The sequence below is a fragment of the Aotus nancymaae genome, unplaced genomic scaffold (assembly GCF_030222135.1).
Source record: "Aotus nancymaae isolate 86718 unplaced genomic scaffold, 86718_ANA_hifiasm-v0.15.2.pri h1tg000025l, whole genome shotgun sequence".
Taxonomy (NCBI): domain Eukaryota; kingdom Metazoa; phylum Chordata; class Mammalia; order Primates; family Aotidae; genus Aotus; species Aotus nancymaae.
Window position 1 is genome coordinate 22074639 of NW_026988438.1, and position 17035 is coordinate 22091673.

Here is a 17035-nt window from a genome sequence, read left to right on the forward strand (position 1 = left end):
AGAAAACTAACAAATTTTGGATGTAAAATTGACTTGTCCAAATGGACCTAATAGACATCTAAAGAATATTCCACCCATCAACCACACAATATACTTTATTTTCATCTGCACACTGAACATACTCTAAGATTGTCCACATGCTTGGCCATAAAGCAAGTCCAAAAAAATTCAAATAACCTGAATCATACCAAGCATATATGGAGACCACAGTAGAAGAAAAACTGAAGTGAATAGCAAGAAGATCTCTCAAAATCACATAATTACAATGGCACCAAACAACTTACACCTGAGTAACTTTCGAGTAAACAATGAAGTTAGGCAGAAATTTAAAAATTGCTTAAAATAAATGAAAAAGAGATACAACATACCAAAATCTCTGGGATGCAGCAAAATAGTGTTAAGAGAAAAGTTTGTATCACTAAAGGTCTACATCAAGAAGTTAGAAAGATCTTAAATTAACACTCTAACAAAGCACCTAAAGGAAAAACAAAAATAAATGAACTCCAGAGTTAGAAGAAGAAATAACTAAAAACCAAAAAACCCTATTCAAAGGATCAACAAAACCAAAGGTCATCACTTTGAAAGGATAAACAGGACTGAGATAGACTGTTAGTTACTATCAAAGAAAAAAAGAAAGAAGATCCAAATAAGCACAATGAAAAATGACAAAGTTGGTATTACAACTAATCCCACAGAAATACAAAATGTCTTCAAAGACTATAATGAACAGTTTTATGCACACAAACTAGAATATCTAGAGGAAACTGATAAATTCCTGGAAACACACTACCTCCCAAGATTGAACCAGGAAGAAATTAAGACCCTGATCAGAGCAATAATAAACTGAAACATTAATAAGAAATCTACCAACTAAAAAAAAGTCCTGGACCAGATATATTCACAGCTGTATTCTACCAGACATACAAAGAGCTGGTGTCAATCTTACTGAAACTATTCTAAAATATCAGAGAGGATGGACTCCTTATTCTAGGAAGCCAGCATCATCTTGATACCAAAATCTGAGAAATATACAACAAAAAAGGAAAACTGTAGGCCAATATCCCTAATGAGCATGAGGCAAAGATACTCGATAAACTACTACCAAACTAAATCCAGCAGCACTTCTAAAAGTTAATTAACCACGATCAAGTAGGCTTTACTCCTAGGATGCAAAGATAGCTCAAAATAAGCAAATCAATAAATGAGATTCACCACATAAACAGAATCAAAAACAAAAACCATATGATCATATCAATAGACATGGAAAAAGCTTTCAATAAAATAGAACATCCCTTCATGATTTTTTTTTTAAAAACCCTCAAAAAACTAGGTATTGAGGGAATGTAATAAGAGCCATCTATGACAAACCCACAGCCAACATCATACTGAACAGGCAAAAGCTGGAAACATTCCCCTTGAGAAGTGGAACAAGATAAGGATACCCACTGTGGCCACTCCTATTCAACATATTACTATAAGTCATAGCTAGAGCAATAAGGAAAAAGAAAGAAATAAAAAGCATCAAAATAAGTAAAGAAGAAGTCATATTGTCTCTCCTGATGATATGATTATATACCTAGAAAGCCTTGATGACCACCAACAGGGTCCTAGAACTGAAGAACAACTTGAGTAAAGTTTCAGGATATAAAATCAATGTATAAAAATCAATTGTAATTCTGTACACAAATAATGGTCAAGCTGAAAGTCACCTCAAAAACAATCCCATTTACAATAGCCACACATGCACAAAATACCTGGGAATACATCTAAGCAATTAGGTAAAAGATCTCTACAAGGAGAACTACAAAACACTGCTGAAAGAAATCACAAATTACACAAATAGAAAAACATTCCATACTCATGAATTGTAAGAATCAATACTGTGAAAATGGCCATACTGCCCAAAGCAACCTACAGAACAAATTACATGACTGAATGCTATCCCTATTAAAATATCAACATCATTTTTCACAGACTTTTTAGAAAAAAAGTCTTAAAATTCATATGGAACCAAAATAGCCAAAGCAATCCTAATAAAAAATAACAAAGCTGGAGGCATCATATTATCCGACTTTATACTACAAGGAAGGCTACAGTAACCAAAACAGAGTGGTACTATTAAACGAATAGAAACAAAGTCCAATGGAACAGAACAGAGAACCTAGAAATAAGGCTGTACACCTACATCCTTCTTATCTTTAACAAAGTTGACAAAAATAAGCAATGGAGAAAGGGCTCTCTATTCAATAAGTGGTGCTGGGATAGCTGGGTAGCCATATGCAGAAGAATGTGGCATATGGATAAGAATTTATGACTAAGTCCTCAAAAGCAATTGCAACAAAAACAAAAACTGACAAGTGGGACTTAATTAAACTAAAGAGTTTCCACACAGCAAAAGAAACTATCAACAGAGTAAAAAGACAACCTACAGAATGGGAGAAAATACAAACTATGCATCCAACAAATGTCTAATATCCAGAACCTATAAAGAATTTAAATCAACAAGAAAAAACAACCCCAGTAAGAAATGGGCAAAGGACATGAACAGATACTTAAAAGAAGACATACAAGCAGCCAACAAATGTGAAAAAATGCTCAACACAGTAATCATCAGACAAACGCAAATCAAAACCATTCTGTAACCAGTCAGAATGGCTATTATTAAAAACTCAAAAAACAACAGATGCTGATGAGGCTATGGAGAAAAGGGAATGCGTACACTCTGTTGAGAATGAATTAGTTCAGCCACTGTGGAAAGCAGTTTGGAGATTTCTCAAATAACTTAAAACAGAACTACCATTCAACCCAGCAATACCATTACTAGGTATATATCCAAAAGAAAATAAATTGTTCTGTCAAAAAGACATACGCACGCCTATGTTCATCACAGCACTAATGACAATAGCGAAGTCATGGAATCAACTGAGGAGCCCATTAACAGTGGATTGGATGAAGAAAACGGGGTACATTTATACCATGGACTACTATGCAGCCACAAAAGAGAATGAAATCGCATCCTTTGCAGCAACATGGATGCAGCTATAGGCCATTATCCTAAGTGAATCAATGCAGAAACAGAAAACCAAATACCTAATGTTCTTACTTGTAACTGGTAGTTAAATATTTAGTACGCATGGCCATAAAGATGTCATTATTAGATACAGTGGACTACTAGAAGGGAGAGGAAGGGTGGAGGATAAGAGTTGAAAAACTATCTATTGGGTACTATGCTCACTGCTTGGGTAACAGGATCAATCATACCCCAAATCTCATCATCATGTAACACACCCATGTAACAAACCTGCAAATATACCTCCTGAATCAAAAATAAAATTTGAAAATTTTTAAGTATCTACTTATAAATTATGAGTTTATTAATTTATAGGGAACAGAAGGAAGAGCAGTAACTATAGAGAAGAGAAAAACATCTTAATCAAATAATTAAAATTAATATCATTAATAAAGGGCCAATAGACTGTGTGCCTCTGGATATCACATCCCCAATAGAACATAACTACTTATGTTGTAATCCAGCCAATAATGGATAAGCTCATTCTAATAATAAGGAAAAAGTAAACACACAAATTGGGGGGCATTCTATAAGAATTCTAGCTAGTTTTCTTCAGAAATATCAATCTCATGCAAGAAAAAGACTAAAAACTGTTCTAAGTTTAAAGTGGCTGACAACCACATGCAAACACAGTCCTGAATTGGACCCAGTACCAAAGAAACAAATTTGTAATCAGAAACATTATTTAGACATTTGACAAAACTGGAATATGAATTATAGATGAAAGTATCATATCAATTTAAACATCTTTAATTGACAACTGAACTATGATTCATATAAGAGAACACCTTTGTTCTTTTTACTTTTTTTTTTGAGATGGAGTCTAGCTCTGTCACCCAGGCTAAAGTGCAGTGGCACAATCTCAGCTCACTGCAACCTCCACCCCCTGGATTCAAGTGATTCTCCTGCCTCAGCCTTCCAAGTAGCTGAGATTACAGGTGCCCACTACCATATCCAGCTAATTTTTGTATTTTTTTTTTTTTTTTTTGTAGAGATGGGGTTTCACTGTGTTGGCCAGGCTGGTCTTGAACTTCTGACCTCATGATCCACCAGCCTTGGCCTTCCAAAGTGCTGGGATTACAAGGGTGAGCCACTGCACCAGGCCATCTTTGTTCTTAAGAAAGATACTGAAGGTCAGGCGAGGTGGCTCACGCCTGTAATCCCAGCACTTTGGGAGGCCAAGGCAGGTGGATCACCTGAGGTCGGGAGTTCAAGACCAGCCTGACCAACAAGGAGAAACCCCATCTCTACTGAAAATAGAAAATTACCTGGGCATGGTGGTGTATGCCTGTAATCCCAGCTATTCGGGAGGCTGAGGCAGGAGAATCACTTGAACCCAGGAGGCAGAGGTTGCAGTGATCCGAGATCACACTATTACACTCCAGCCCAGGCAACAAGAGCAAAACTTTGTCTCAAAAAAAAAAAAAAAAAAGGAAAAAGGAAAAAGAAAGACACTGAAGCAGTAAGGAATGAAGGACCATGATGTATGCAACCTCTCAAGTGGTTAAAAAATGTATGTGTGTATAGGAAAAGGAAGAGAATTATAAGGCAAATGTGGCAAAATGTTGAAAATAATGAATGTAGGAAAGGTCTTAGGATTTCTTTGTACTGTCCTTATAACTTTTCTGAAAGTTTAAAATTATTTCAAAATAAAAAAATTTAAAATTATTTTTTAAGATTAAATATTAAATGTGAAAATTTTCACAATAAAAAGTTAATTGAACAAAGCAAACCTGACAAAATGATTAGTACAAATTCTTTGAACAGTGACAAAAGGCTTATAGCAGAAACTAGCTCAATACACAGCTTTCTTCATCAAAAAAGTCTTGCTATAGAAAATAACTCATTTATCCTAAACTCTGCTTAGTGACATTTTGGCACAACCTAGTAACAGCTAATGAACCAGCACTATACGTTGAGTAGCACTAGTCTAAATATCATCTATTTGTAATCAGTCAATCAATAACTACTTTAAGAATTATAAATACGTACATATCCATTTGGAATAATATACACCAAGTTATAACCAGTTAATGCTGGGTAACACAACTGAAGGTAATTTTTATTCTCGCCTTGTATTTTCTTATTCTTATTTTATTTATTTATTTTTTGACAGAGTCTTGCCCAGACTGGAATGCCGTGGCTCAATCAGGGCCCACTGTAGCCTTGACCTCCTGGGCTCAAGTGATACTCTTGCCTCAGCCTCCTGAGTACCTGGGACCACCATGCCTAGCTAATGTTTCGTATTTTTAGTAGAGATGGGGTTTTGCCATGTTGCCCAGGCTGGTCTCTAACTCCTGGGCTCAAGCAATCTGCCCAACTCAGCCTCCCCAGTGAGGGGATTACAGACGTAGACCACTGCGCCTGGCCTCTTCTTGTATTTTTCTGATGTTTCTGCAATGAACATGGATTACTCTTGTAATAACAAAAACAAAATTAAACTTTCAAAAAAGCGTAGGTGAAAAAGAATTTAACAGGCAATCAGATTTCTTGGACTTTGCCTCCTATATCAAAAGACGACATTTTGTCTTAATGTTTACATGCTACCAACATTTTTCTAAAAGGCTTTTACTTACAGCTGATCTTGAAGCTCCACAATTATATATTCTAATTGTTCCTTCTCCAGTTTATGAGCCAGATCAGAATCTTCAATCCTTTGAAGTAGTATTTTATTCTGGGAGACAGATTCAGATAGTTGGTTCTCTCGAAGTCGTAAGAGTTCTTCAAGGTAACCCTGGAAATACAGTATCATCAAGATATAGCAACTGCAAAATTCTAATAGATATCCTGAAGATAAATGCTGAGTATCTTAAATGCTATTTCTATTTCTATTGTAATGAAACAACTTCAAAGTATTACTGATAAATTAGTAAAAAATTTAAACATAAAAATTAAAATTTATGTTTTAGTTGAATATAAAAATTTAACATATATTCTCCATTACTTAAAGCTCTTCTCTAAAGTTTGAGAAGCTGTAATTTGAGGCAAAACCTAGTTAAAACATTGTAATTTCTAAGCTTCACAACAACTGCATGCCTCCTAGCTTCAAAATACAGACCTAATTACAGAATGACCAATTAGAAAGTTGCCTCTTTGTGATTATCTTTCAAAAACACATAGATGTTAACATTTCGGTATTGATGTTAGTGAGAGATAGTACGTTCTGGTTAGGCCTGCCCGCCTAGTGTCATATTCTAGTTTTACCACGTCTCAGCTATGTGTCCTTGGGTAAGTTACTTAAGCTCTCTGTGCCACAGTTACACCATCTAAAAAAGTAGGACCTATCAGAGGACTCTAGTTAGGAGGGTTAAATGAATCAATATAGGTCAATTGCTTAGAACAGTGCCTGGTACACAGCATGCAATGTATAATTACTAGCTATTATTATTAGTAAACACGTATGAGGTACAAGACCTCTTAGAATGATCTCTTAACCTTTTACTCTTTACTTTTTCTTTGCCCTTCTGCCCTGCTTTCTGGGAAATCTAATTGAATTTATCCTTGAACGCTTTATACAAATTTCTGAACTTAGGAAATCATACTTTTAATTTTCAAAAGCTCTTTCCTGTTTTCTAATTGTTCTCATCCCCTGACATTCTATTCTTTTTAGTTGCAATGTACTTTCAAATTCCTCTGAGGATTATTAATTAGAATCTTTTTAAAGTACTCTTCTATTACATGTTACCCTATTCATATATCATTAATAAACTTTTACCTATTTTAGATTTCTGATACACGCTGAGTAGCTAATACTATTCTTCAAGAGCTTATTTTTCATATTTTTCCAAATTCTCCAATGTTTGCTCTTCTATAATAAAAATCTCAGAAGCTAAAGTTAATTTTTATAAATATTTCCTATATATGTAGCTTAATCTAAATATATATTAATAAACATTAATAATTAAAGAATACTCATATATCCACCACCTAGATTAATCAACAATACTTTAAAAGCCAATATAATGCCTTCCTTGATTGCCTCCTCTGCAAAGGTAACAATATCCTGAGATTTGTGTTTCTCATCTCTTTGCTTTTCTATCCAGTTTTAAAACAAATATGTGTTATCTTAAACAATATGTTGTTTAGCTTTGTTTGGTTTTGTCAATATTCTTTTGAAAATTTTTTGTCTATAATTGATGAGTCTAGCTATAGTTCATTTACTCTAAAAAATGTATAGGATTCCATTGTATGAATATTACAGTTTATTCACTCTTCTGTCACTGTTCTCTCAATAACCATTTGAATCACTTCAGGTTTTTTCTTAATACAAACAATATTGCTGTGAACACACTCTGTTATGTCTCGTGGTATACACATCTAAGAGTTTCGAGGAGATATATCTAAGAGTAGAATTCTTAGGCTATAGGCCATGCATATCTTCACATTTACTAGAGACTGCTATTGATATTGCTGTTGTAGTAATCGTTCTTACTATTGGTTTTATACTAATCACATTCCCACTTGATATTATATTCACATGATCTTATGTTAGTATAAAAGTTATACTGGGGTTCATTAAATTCATTGAAAAATATTCCTTCTTTTTCTATTCTCAGGAACAGTCCATATAAAACAGGGATCACTCATACGGTTGTGTGTCACTTAACAATGGGGATATGTTCTGAGAAATACGTTGCTAGGCCATTTTTCCATTCTGTGAACATCACAGAATGTACTTACACAAACCTAGATGGTACAGTCTACTACACACTTAGGCTAGATGGTATAGCCTATTATTCCTAGGCTACAAACCTGTACAGCATGTTACTGTACTGAGTACTGTAGGCAATTGTAACACAATAGCCAGTATTTATATATCTAAACATAGAAAAGGGATAGTAAAAAATATACTATAAAAGATTTTTTTGAAATAGACACAACTATATAGGTCATTACTATGAATGGAACTTGCAGGACTGGAAATTGCTCAAACTGAGTCAGTGAGTGGGTGGTAAGTGAATGTAAAGGCCTAGAACATTACTGTATACTACTGTAGACTTTATAAATACTGTACACCTAGGCTACACTAAATTTATTTTTATAAGTTTTCTTTCTTCAGTAACAAAATTAAACTTAGCTTATTATAACATTTTTACTTTACAAATGTTTTAAAACCTTTTTGACTCTTTTGTAATAACAGTTTAAAACACACACTTTACAGCTATATAAAAATATTTTCTTTTTAACATCCTCATTCTATAAGCTTTTTTCTATTTAAAAAATTTAAAAACTTTTAAACTTTTTAAACTTTTTTTGTTAAAAACTAAGACACAAACACACACATCAGCCTAGGCCTACCCAGGGTCAGGATCATCAGTATCCCTGTCTTCCACCTCCACAGACACAAACACACACATCAGGCGAGGCCTACACAGGGTCAGGATCATCAGTATCACTGTCTTCCAGCTCCACATCTTGTCCCACTGTAAGGACTTCAGGAGCATTAACACACAGAGCTGTCATCTCCCACTACAATAATGCTTACTGCTGGACTACCTCCTAAAAGACCTGCTTGAGGCTGTTTTACATTTAATTTTTTTGTTTTTTTAAGTAGAAGGAGTACACTCAAACATAATGATAAAACATACTGTATAGTAAATACGTAAACCAGTAACATAGTATTTTATTATCATTATCAAGTATTATGTACTGTCCATAATTGTATATGCTATAGTTTTAAATGACTGCCAGGGCAATAGGTTTATTTACACCAGCATCACCACAAACACATGAATAATGCATTGTGTCACAATATCATCATGGCTACAACATCACTAAGTGAAAGGAATTTTTCACCTCCATTATAGTCTTATGGGACCTCATATACTTGGCCCATTGTTGGCCAAAACATTATTATGTGGCACATGACTGTATTTGGCAGAGTCACCAAAACAATACATGATAGTTTTTCTTTGGTGGGGGATTGGATAGATTTTAAACTACTTACTCAATTTCTTAAATGGCTATATATTTATCAGTTTTGATAAGTAGTATTTATAAAAATTCTTTGTTTTGCAAGGTATTATAAAATTATTAAAATATTGCCTAATAATTATTCGGAGAGTTCCTCCACATTTATAGTGTGATGTCTATTCTTCCATTCTTAAGATTATCTGTGCCTTAATTTTTAAAAATTTTATTCCTGCTAGAATTTGTCTATTTCATTATTTTTTGCAAATAATTATCTCTTGGCTTTGTTAATTCTGTTTCTCTGCTTTTAACTTTATCAATATGTGTTATTTTATTACTTTCCTTCTTGTTGAACTAGTTTGGCTGTTCTTTGACTATTTCTTGGATACTTATCTCTTTAATTTTTATTGTTTATTTTCTAAGTGTTAAGTATTTCTACAAGTACTATAAAAGTTGTGTGGCAACTTACAACTGTTAGTATGCATTATTTTCATTCTCCTTTATTTCAAATTACTCTGTTTCCTCAATTTTTTTGATGTATAATTTAGAAAAATTTTTCTTTAATTTCATGAATGGTATACGGGTGGTGGTAAACTTTTTGTACTGATATCTATCTAACTTTACTGCACTATTCACATGACCACATATTAGTATAACAGTTATACTAAAATGATACTACTGTATCATTTCTTTGGTATTTGTAGACATTTGTTTTGTGACCTAGTATGCTCCATAAAAAATTGGCCAGGTGTGGTGGCTGACGCCTATAATCACTTTGGGAGGCCAAGATGGGCAGATCACTTGAGGTCAGGAGTTACAGATCAGCCCAGCCAATGTCATGAAACTCCATCTCTACTAAAAATACAAAAATTAGCCAGGCATAGTGGCACATGCCTGTAGTTCCAGGTACTTGGGAGGCTGAGGAAGGAGAATCTCTTGAACTCAGGAGGTGGAGGTTTAGTGAACCAAGATAGCACCACTGCACTCCAGCATGGGTGACAAAGGGAGACTCCATCTCAAAAACAAAAAACAACACTATAGCTGTTCCATGTGTGCTTGAAAAGATTATATATTCTAATTGTTAACATTTAATATATTTTAGATCAAGTTTATTAATTGTGTTATTGAAGTTCACTACATCTGCTCAATCTATAAATTGCTCTGAAAGACATTAAAATTTCTTATTATAATTATGGGATTACCAGTTTATTCCAGATATCTAATTAATTTTTGCTTCATATTTTTCATGGATATATTGTTAAATGTATGTAAATTTAGCACTGATATATATTCTTGGTAAATGCTTACTTTTAAAAAAAGGCAATGTCTTTCTTTAGTCTTAATAATGCTTTCTGCCTTAATGTCTACATTTAATGATATTGACAAAGATTTCTTTTAGTTAGTATCTGTCTAGTATATTTATCCCCCATTTTCAACTTTTTTGTGTCATTTTATTTTATGTGTCTCTCTTATCAATAGCATACAGCTAAATTTTATAATCATTTTTCAATAAATCTAAGCATTTATCTTGACTGGTAAGTTTCTGCCATTTACTTTTATGGTGGTGTTGACTCTTCTGATTATATGTAAATTTGCATTTTGTGTTCTCTTTTCACTATCCTTATTTTTTCTAATGTGCTCCTTTCTAATATATTGATCAAGCCTTAATTATTCCTTTTTTCCTCCCTCTGCTAGTTTGAAAATTAAACATTCTACTTCAATTCTCTTAATTGCAATTTCTAAATGATAATTTGGGAAACAGACATGCACATTAAAGAATGTCTCTAACCACCTTCACTATATTACAAAGACCTCAAAACACTAGCTTCAATTATCCTCTCTCACGCTTTCTGATATTTTTAGTCAGTGTTATAATTCTGCTCTGCTTTCATACTCCCAGTGGTGGCCTGCAGCTGGCTAGCATAGGCTCTCAAGAACTGACTTAAATTTCAGAAATTTAAGTCCGTTGTTAAACATTGGTGTTATTAAAAATTAAACTATATCAATTTATAACTATATCAAACACAAAGCTAATAACTACACAAAATTAGTCACTTTCTAATTATTTCACCATATTTTAACTATTATCTATGTTCTTAGTCATTTACATCTATTTCATCTATCTTAGTAGAAATATTATGTAATGGTGTTCTACTGTACATCTCTTTCTAATTCTGCATTCAGTGATATCATATTGGTAGCTTTATTTAATTTATTTATTTATACATCTCTAATTCTGCATTCAGTGATATCATATTGGTAGCTTTATTTTATTTCATTTATTTATTTATATATATATATATATTTTATTGCACTTTAGGTTCCGGGGTACATGTGAAAAACATGCAGGATTGTTGCATAGGTACATACATGGCAATGTGGTTTGCTGCCTCCATCCCTATCACCTATATCTGGCATTGCTCCCCATGTTATCCCTCCCCAACCTCCCTACCCACTGCTGTCCCTCTCCTAGTCCCCCAAACAGACCCCAGTGTGTGATGCTCCCCTCCCTGTGTCCATGTGTTCTCATTGTTCAACACCCACCTATGAGTGAGAACATGTGGTGTTTGATTTTCTGTTCTTGTGTCAGTTTGCTGAGAATGATGGTTTCCAGGTTCATCCATGTCCCTACAAAGGACACAAACTCGTCGTATTTTTATGGCTGCATAGTACCCCATGGTGTATATGTGCCACATTTTCCCTGTCCAGTCTATCATCGATGGGCATTTGGGTTGGTTCCAGGTCTTTGCTATTGTAAACAGTGCCACAATGAACATACGTGTGCATGTGTCTTTATAATAGAACGATTTATAATCCTTTGGATGTATACCCAGTAATCGGATTGCTGGGTCAAATGGAATTTCTATTTCTAGGTCCTTGAGGAATCGCCACACTGTCTTCCACAATGGCTGAACTAATTTACACTCCCACCAACAGTGTAAAAGTCTTCCTGTTTCTCCACATCCTCTCCAGCATCTGTTGTCTCTAGATTTTTTAATGAACACCATTCTAACTGGCATGAGATGGTATCTCAATGTTGGTAGCTTTAAATTGGCCACAATGGAAGTATTTATCATAGAAAAATTGGCAGACACTACAAATGAGGGCTTCTGTTTCCATCTCCTCTAAAAGAGATGGTTAAACTTATTTCAGTATACCAGTGTCACCCCTATACTGGTCATTATTTTTGCTATTTCATGTAGTCAAGGTTTCTTTACAAGTTTATTTCTTTACTCTGCCATTTTGCATCTCACTCCTGCATTCTAGGTTCAATTTCTACCTTGAATGACAGGGACATATACCTGCTGTTTCCCTGTTGATGTTAAAATGCAAGTTTCTAGATTAATTATGCCTTCACTCCCATCCCTGGGCCCTACAGTACTCTTAATATATGCACATATTCTTGTCTCAGGTCTATGTTTCTGATCCTTAGTGAATTCCTTTTCTTGAGAGAGTAGCTCTGAATTAAACTTTTAAACAATTGTATTCTACTCAGCATTTTTAAGATTTTTGCAATGAAGATACTTTCAGATTATCTTAGTCTGCATTCTTGCTGGTACCACAAGTCTCACTTAATAGGGCATGAAAAGTTTTCTTCATATGCATTATGCAAATATTTATAGCTAATATAATTGGGATTTAAAAATAGTTTCTAAGCAATAGGTATCTGTGTAGATAAAACTACTTGTATATGTAAAATTTTGTTATAACAATTTTCCCCACTGCATTTTTAATTTTTTGAATATTTCTATCACTAATTCCATTGAGCTTTCCTTATATATATACTCTTTGAATAAGGATTTTAAAAGAGGAAAAGGAAAAAATAGAAAATACGGTAAAAAAAGTAAGAGTTATAAACTCCTTAAAATAATAGAATTTGTTTGCTTTCTGTTATATACTCCACTTTGCCTAGTACAGTGCTTAACACACAAGAGCTGCTAAAATATCTAATTTTTAAAAAACAGATGTATGTGCTTAGGCAATCATTGCATTTTCACAAACTAATAATCTTTTATAAAATTTATCATAGAAACTAAAATCTCAGATACATAAATTAAACTGCTTATGGAAAAATAACGGCTTGTTTTTTATGTTAAAACATAAAATTGGAAAAACTTTAACAGATAAAAGCATCTCCTTCAACTATCTGATTTTTCATTAAGATGAGGCCAATTCAAAAACAGAATAGAAGCAGCAATGGATAAATAATTTTACTCAGTTAAAAATGTTTTGGCAGTGACAGTTCAAAGACAATAACTAGAATCAAATTAAATGTGTTTTGATAATTTTAAAATACCTTCTGTTCCAGGGTAAGCTGATACTTTTGCTTAACTCTCTTACACTTGTTGAACCAACTGTTCTCATCCATGAGGAAAGGAGGTCCGACATTCTCTGGAGTACTGCTTTCACTACCACTGCTTCCCAAAGTCCTTAGCTCCTCCTCATCACTGCTGATACTATCAGAACTGGGAAGATCAAAATTTTAAGAAAATAAAGTTAAAAATATGGTTAAACTTGATTCTTAAACACTTTTATATTTGCAAGGTATGGTGAACAAATTTGAAAATATTTAGCACTAAATACAAAATTATAATCGTATTATAAAGATTTTAGCTTCCTGAAAAAAATGGCAAGCTAGCATGGGCTTCTGACTCCTTCCTAGAAACCAACCCTAGAGATACTACAGAAGCTCAAATGAGGTTTACAGATCTAAGGAATTAACAGATAAACTAAGAATGCCCAAAGGAGAGAGAAAAGACTTCCAGAGAAGAGAACCAGAAATTCTAGATGTGCGGAAAACAGCCTTCTGTCTGGTGTTTTTCACTGCTGTAGGTGGATCACTGCCTGCCCAATCTTCAACGGAAGGCAGAAAACAGCAGTTCCAGCTAATAACACTGGGGTATAACACAGGGTAGTGTGTCAAGATCAGCTCAGCTTTAGCAAGGAGAAGATAACAACAGGTTCAGAAGATCCAGTCACTCCTAAGCATTTCCTACTGAGGGGAACAAGGACAAGCACATGTAGAGTAGAGAGAACATCCATCACAATCCATATAGAAAATTCCAGGACATGAGTATGGCACAGGAGCAGAGCGTACAGTGAAAAAAAAAAGGTAGAAGAAAAATTCAATAGAGATTAAAGTGTGCTAAGATGACAGTCCAATTTACAAGAAAAATACTGGGGTTAATTCATGGATACAAGGAAGGGAAGGAACATCACACACCAGGGCCTGTTGTGGGATGGAGAGCAAGGGGAGGGAGAGCATTAGGACAAATACCTAATGCATGCAGGGCTTAAAACCTCAATGACGGGTTGATGGGTGCAGCAAACTACCATGGCACATGTATAACTTTGTAACAAACCTGCACATTCTGCACATGTATCTCAGAATTTAAAGTATAATTTAAAAAAAGAAGAAAAATACTGGTGTTAATATACTTAAAAAGAAACATGGAAAAATAAAATTTAAAATGTGAGCAATTAACAGGTAAGAAGTAGAAGCATAAGAACAGTCTGTATTACGTTGAGAGTATTCAAAGAAACTATAATCTGTCAAATGAAGGGGCAAACAAAACAACAACAAAAAACCCAACCAAACCTGCCAAAGAAAATAAACCCTAAAACAAAAGTAATCACACAAAATGTAAATGAGTTAAACTCAATAACCAAAAGCCAGATGTTCAAACCAATTAAGACAAATAAGGGGCTGGGGACATTGGCTCATGCCTGTATTACCAGCACTTTGGGAGGACAAGGTGGGTGGATCACTTGAGACCAGAAGTTCAAGACGAGCCTGGGCAACATGGTGAAAACCTGTCTCTACTAAAATACAAGGGCTCATCTCCCTCTCCCTACACAGAGTAGCAGCATTCCTGAAATAGAGTGCAGATTGCCAGCAGTGCTGTTTGTTTCCTACTGGGTGAAAAGGTTCTTCCTTGGGGCCATTTTGTTGGTAGTAGACAGGCATTTTCCAAGAACCTCAGTTGCATTGTGGCCTAAAGATAATGTCTGTCTAAACTGAAGGTTGCAAGCCCTGTGACAGGGAAGCTGACTGCATTCCCGCCTGACAAGGACAAGGAGTTGATGCAGTCCTCTCAACCCTCATCCCAAAGACCTCAGTGCCTCCTACCATGAACTACTCCTGCCACATGTTAGGGCTGGTGGTCCCACTTTTCATCAGCATACCCCAGGGAGAGCCGGCTCTTACCCTGAAGGGCAACTTACTGAACTGGAGATTGAACTGCATCATCAAATTTAGAAAAACCGGGGGACAGAAGGGCATAATGCTAGGGTATGAGATAAGTGCCCCGAGATCTACACACTCTCAGCCCTGCAGAAGATAGTGAGTTGGATCATCTGACCAATACACTGCTACAACAATCAGCACTGGAGGAAGCCACTGCAAAAAAAAAAAAAAGCTATCTATAACCAAGGACTCATTCAGAGCCTTGGCCTCCTGAAAGCACCCAGAAATGCAGTCAAATGATCTTAGGCAACATACCTAACAGTCACATCCTTAAGGGAGCTTCCTCAGATTAGAAGGAATTAGCGTAAGAACTCTGGCAGCACGAAATGATAGAATGTTTGGACATCTCCAAAGGATTACATTAGCTCTCCAGGAATAGATCCCAACCAAAACGAAAATTCTGATATGACAAAGAATTCAAAATGTAGATTATAAAGCAGCTAAATGAGATCTTATGAGAAGAGATTGGGGATCTTTTTTCAGTCTTCTTAGAGAAAAAAACTTCGAGCCAAGGATTTTATATACTGCCAAACTAAGCTTCATCAATGAAGGGGAAATAGTCTTTCCCTGGAGAAGCAAGCATTAAGGCAATTCATCATAATTAGACAAGTCCTACAAGAAATGAACAAAGGAGCTCTAAACATAGAAATAAAAGGACAATAATCACCATCATAAATGCATAAATACATACAAACAAAGCTCAGAAAGCCTATAAAGCAATTACATAATTGAGATTAAAAAGCAACTAGTTATCAACACTATGGCAGGAACAGAATCTGACATAGCCTCACAAAGATATAGGCTGACAAGCTGGATTAAAAACAAGACCCAACCATCTGCTGAGACCCACCTAGCAGATAAATACACTTATAGGCTCAAAATGAAGGGTTTGAAAAAGATGTACCATGCAACAGGAAAATGAAAACAATCAGGAATAGCTACTCTTCTATCATACAAAATAGATTTTAAATCAACAACAGTGAAAAAGACGAAGTCATTATATAATGATAAAGGGTTTGATTCAATAAGAAGATTTAACTGTTCTAAATACATATATTTATATATGTTATATATTACTGTTCTCATAATTATAATTATATAAAAATATATAATTATAAGGTATATAACATAGGAATATAAGGTATTATAACATAAATATAACTTCTCATGAAATAATTATATATATTATTACTGTTACATATGTAACTGTTCTCATATCATAATAATTATGAGAACAGTTATATATATATCAGGTATAATATATATATTATAATTACAATTATATTCATTTACATTATATTATTTTATATATTTTATATTATATATAATTATGTAATTATAATTTTATATATATCTATGATTATATAATTATATTATAACAGTTATGTCTTATAAGTTATACATATATAACTTATAAATATGTATATACACACACACACACACACACACACACACCCCCAACACTGGAGCACCCAGATTCGTAAAACAAATCCTACTAGACATAATAAATGATATAGGGCAATACAATAGTAGTGCGGGACTTCAACACCCTACTAACAGCACTAGACAGATCACTGAGGCAGAAATCAATAAAGATACTCTGGACTTAAACTGAACTCTAGACAAAATGGACCTAATAGATATTTACAGAACACGCTACCCAGTAACTGCAAAATATGTATTTTTCTCATCTGTGCAGAGAACATTCTCCAAAACTGACCATATGGCTGGCCATAAAGCAAGTCTCAGTAAATTTTTAAAAATGGAAATCATATCAAAAATCTTCTCAGGCCACAGTGGAATAAAAT

At 34.3% G+C, this 17035-nt stretch overlaps 1 protein-coding gene across 6 annotated transcripts in view; it reads right to left on the reverse strand.

Annotated features, from left to right (window-relative positions):
• Positions 1-17035, reverse strand: part of RUNDC3B (RUN domain containing 3B) — a 179519-nt gene that overhangs the window by 46124 nt on the left and 116360 nt on the right. For all 6 annotated transcript variants that reach the window (XM_012450868.3, XM_012450866.3, XM_012450865.3 and 3 more), the window contains 2 exons: positions 13278-13446; positions 5647-5804 (listed from right to left, as the gene is read on the reverse strand). In XM_012450868.3, coding sequence (XP_012306291.2) covers positions 5647-5804; positions 13278-13446 — 327 coding nt within the window. The remainder of the gene's footprint in view (positions 1-5646; positions 5805-13277; positions 13447-17035) is intronic.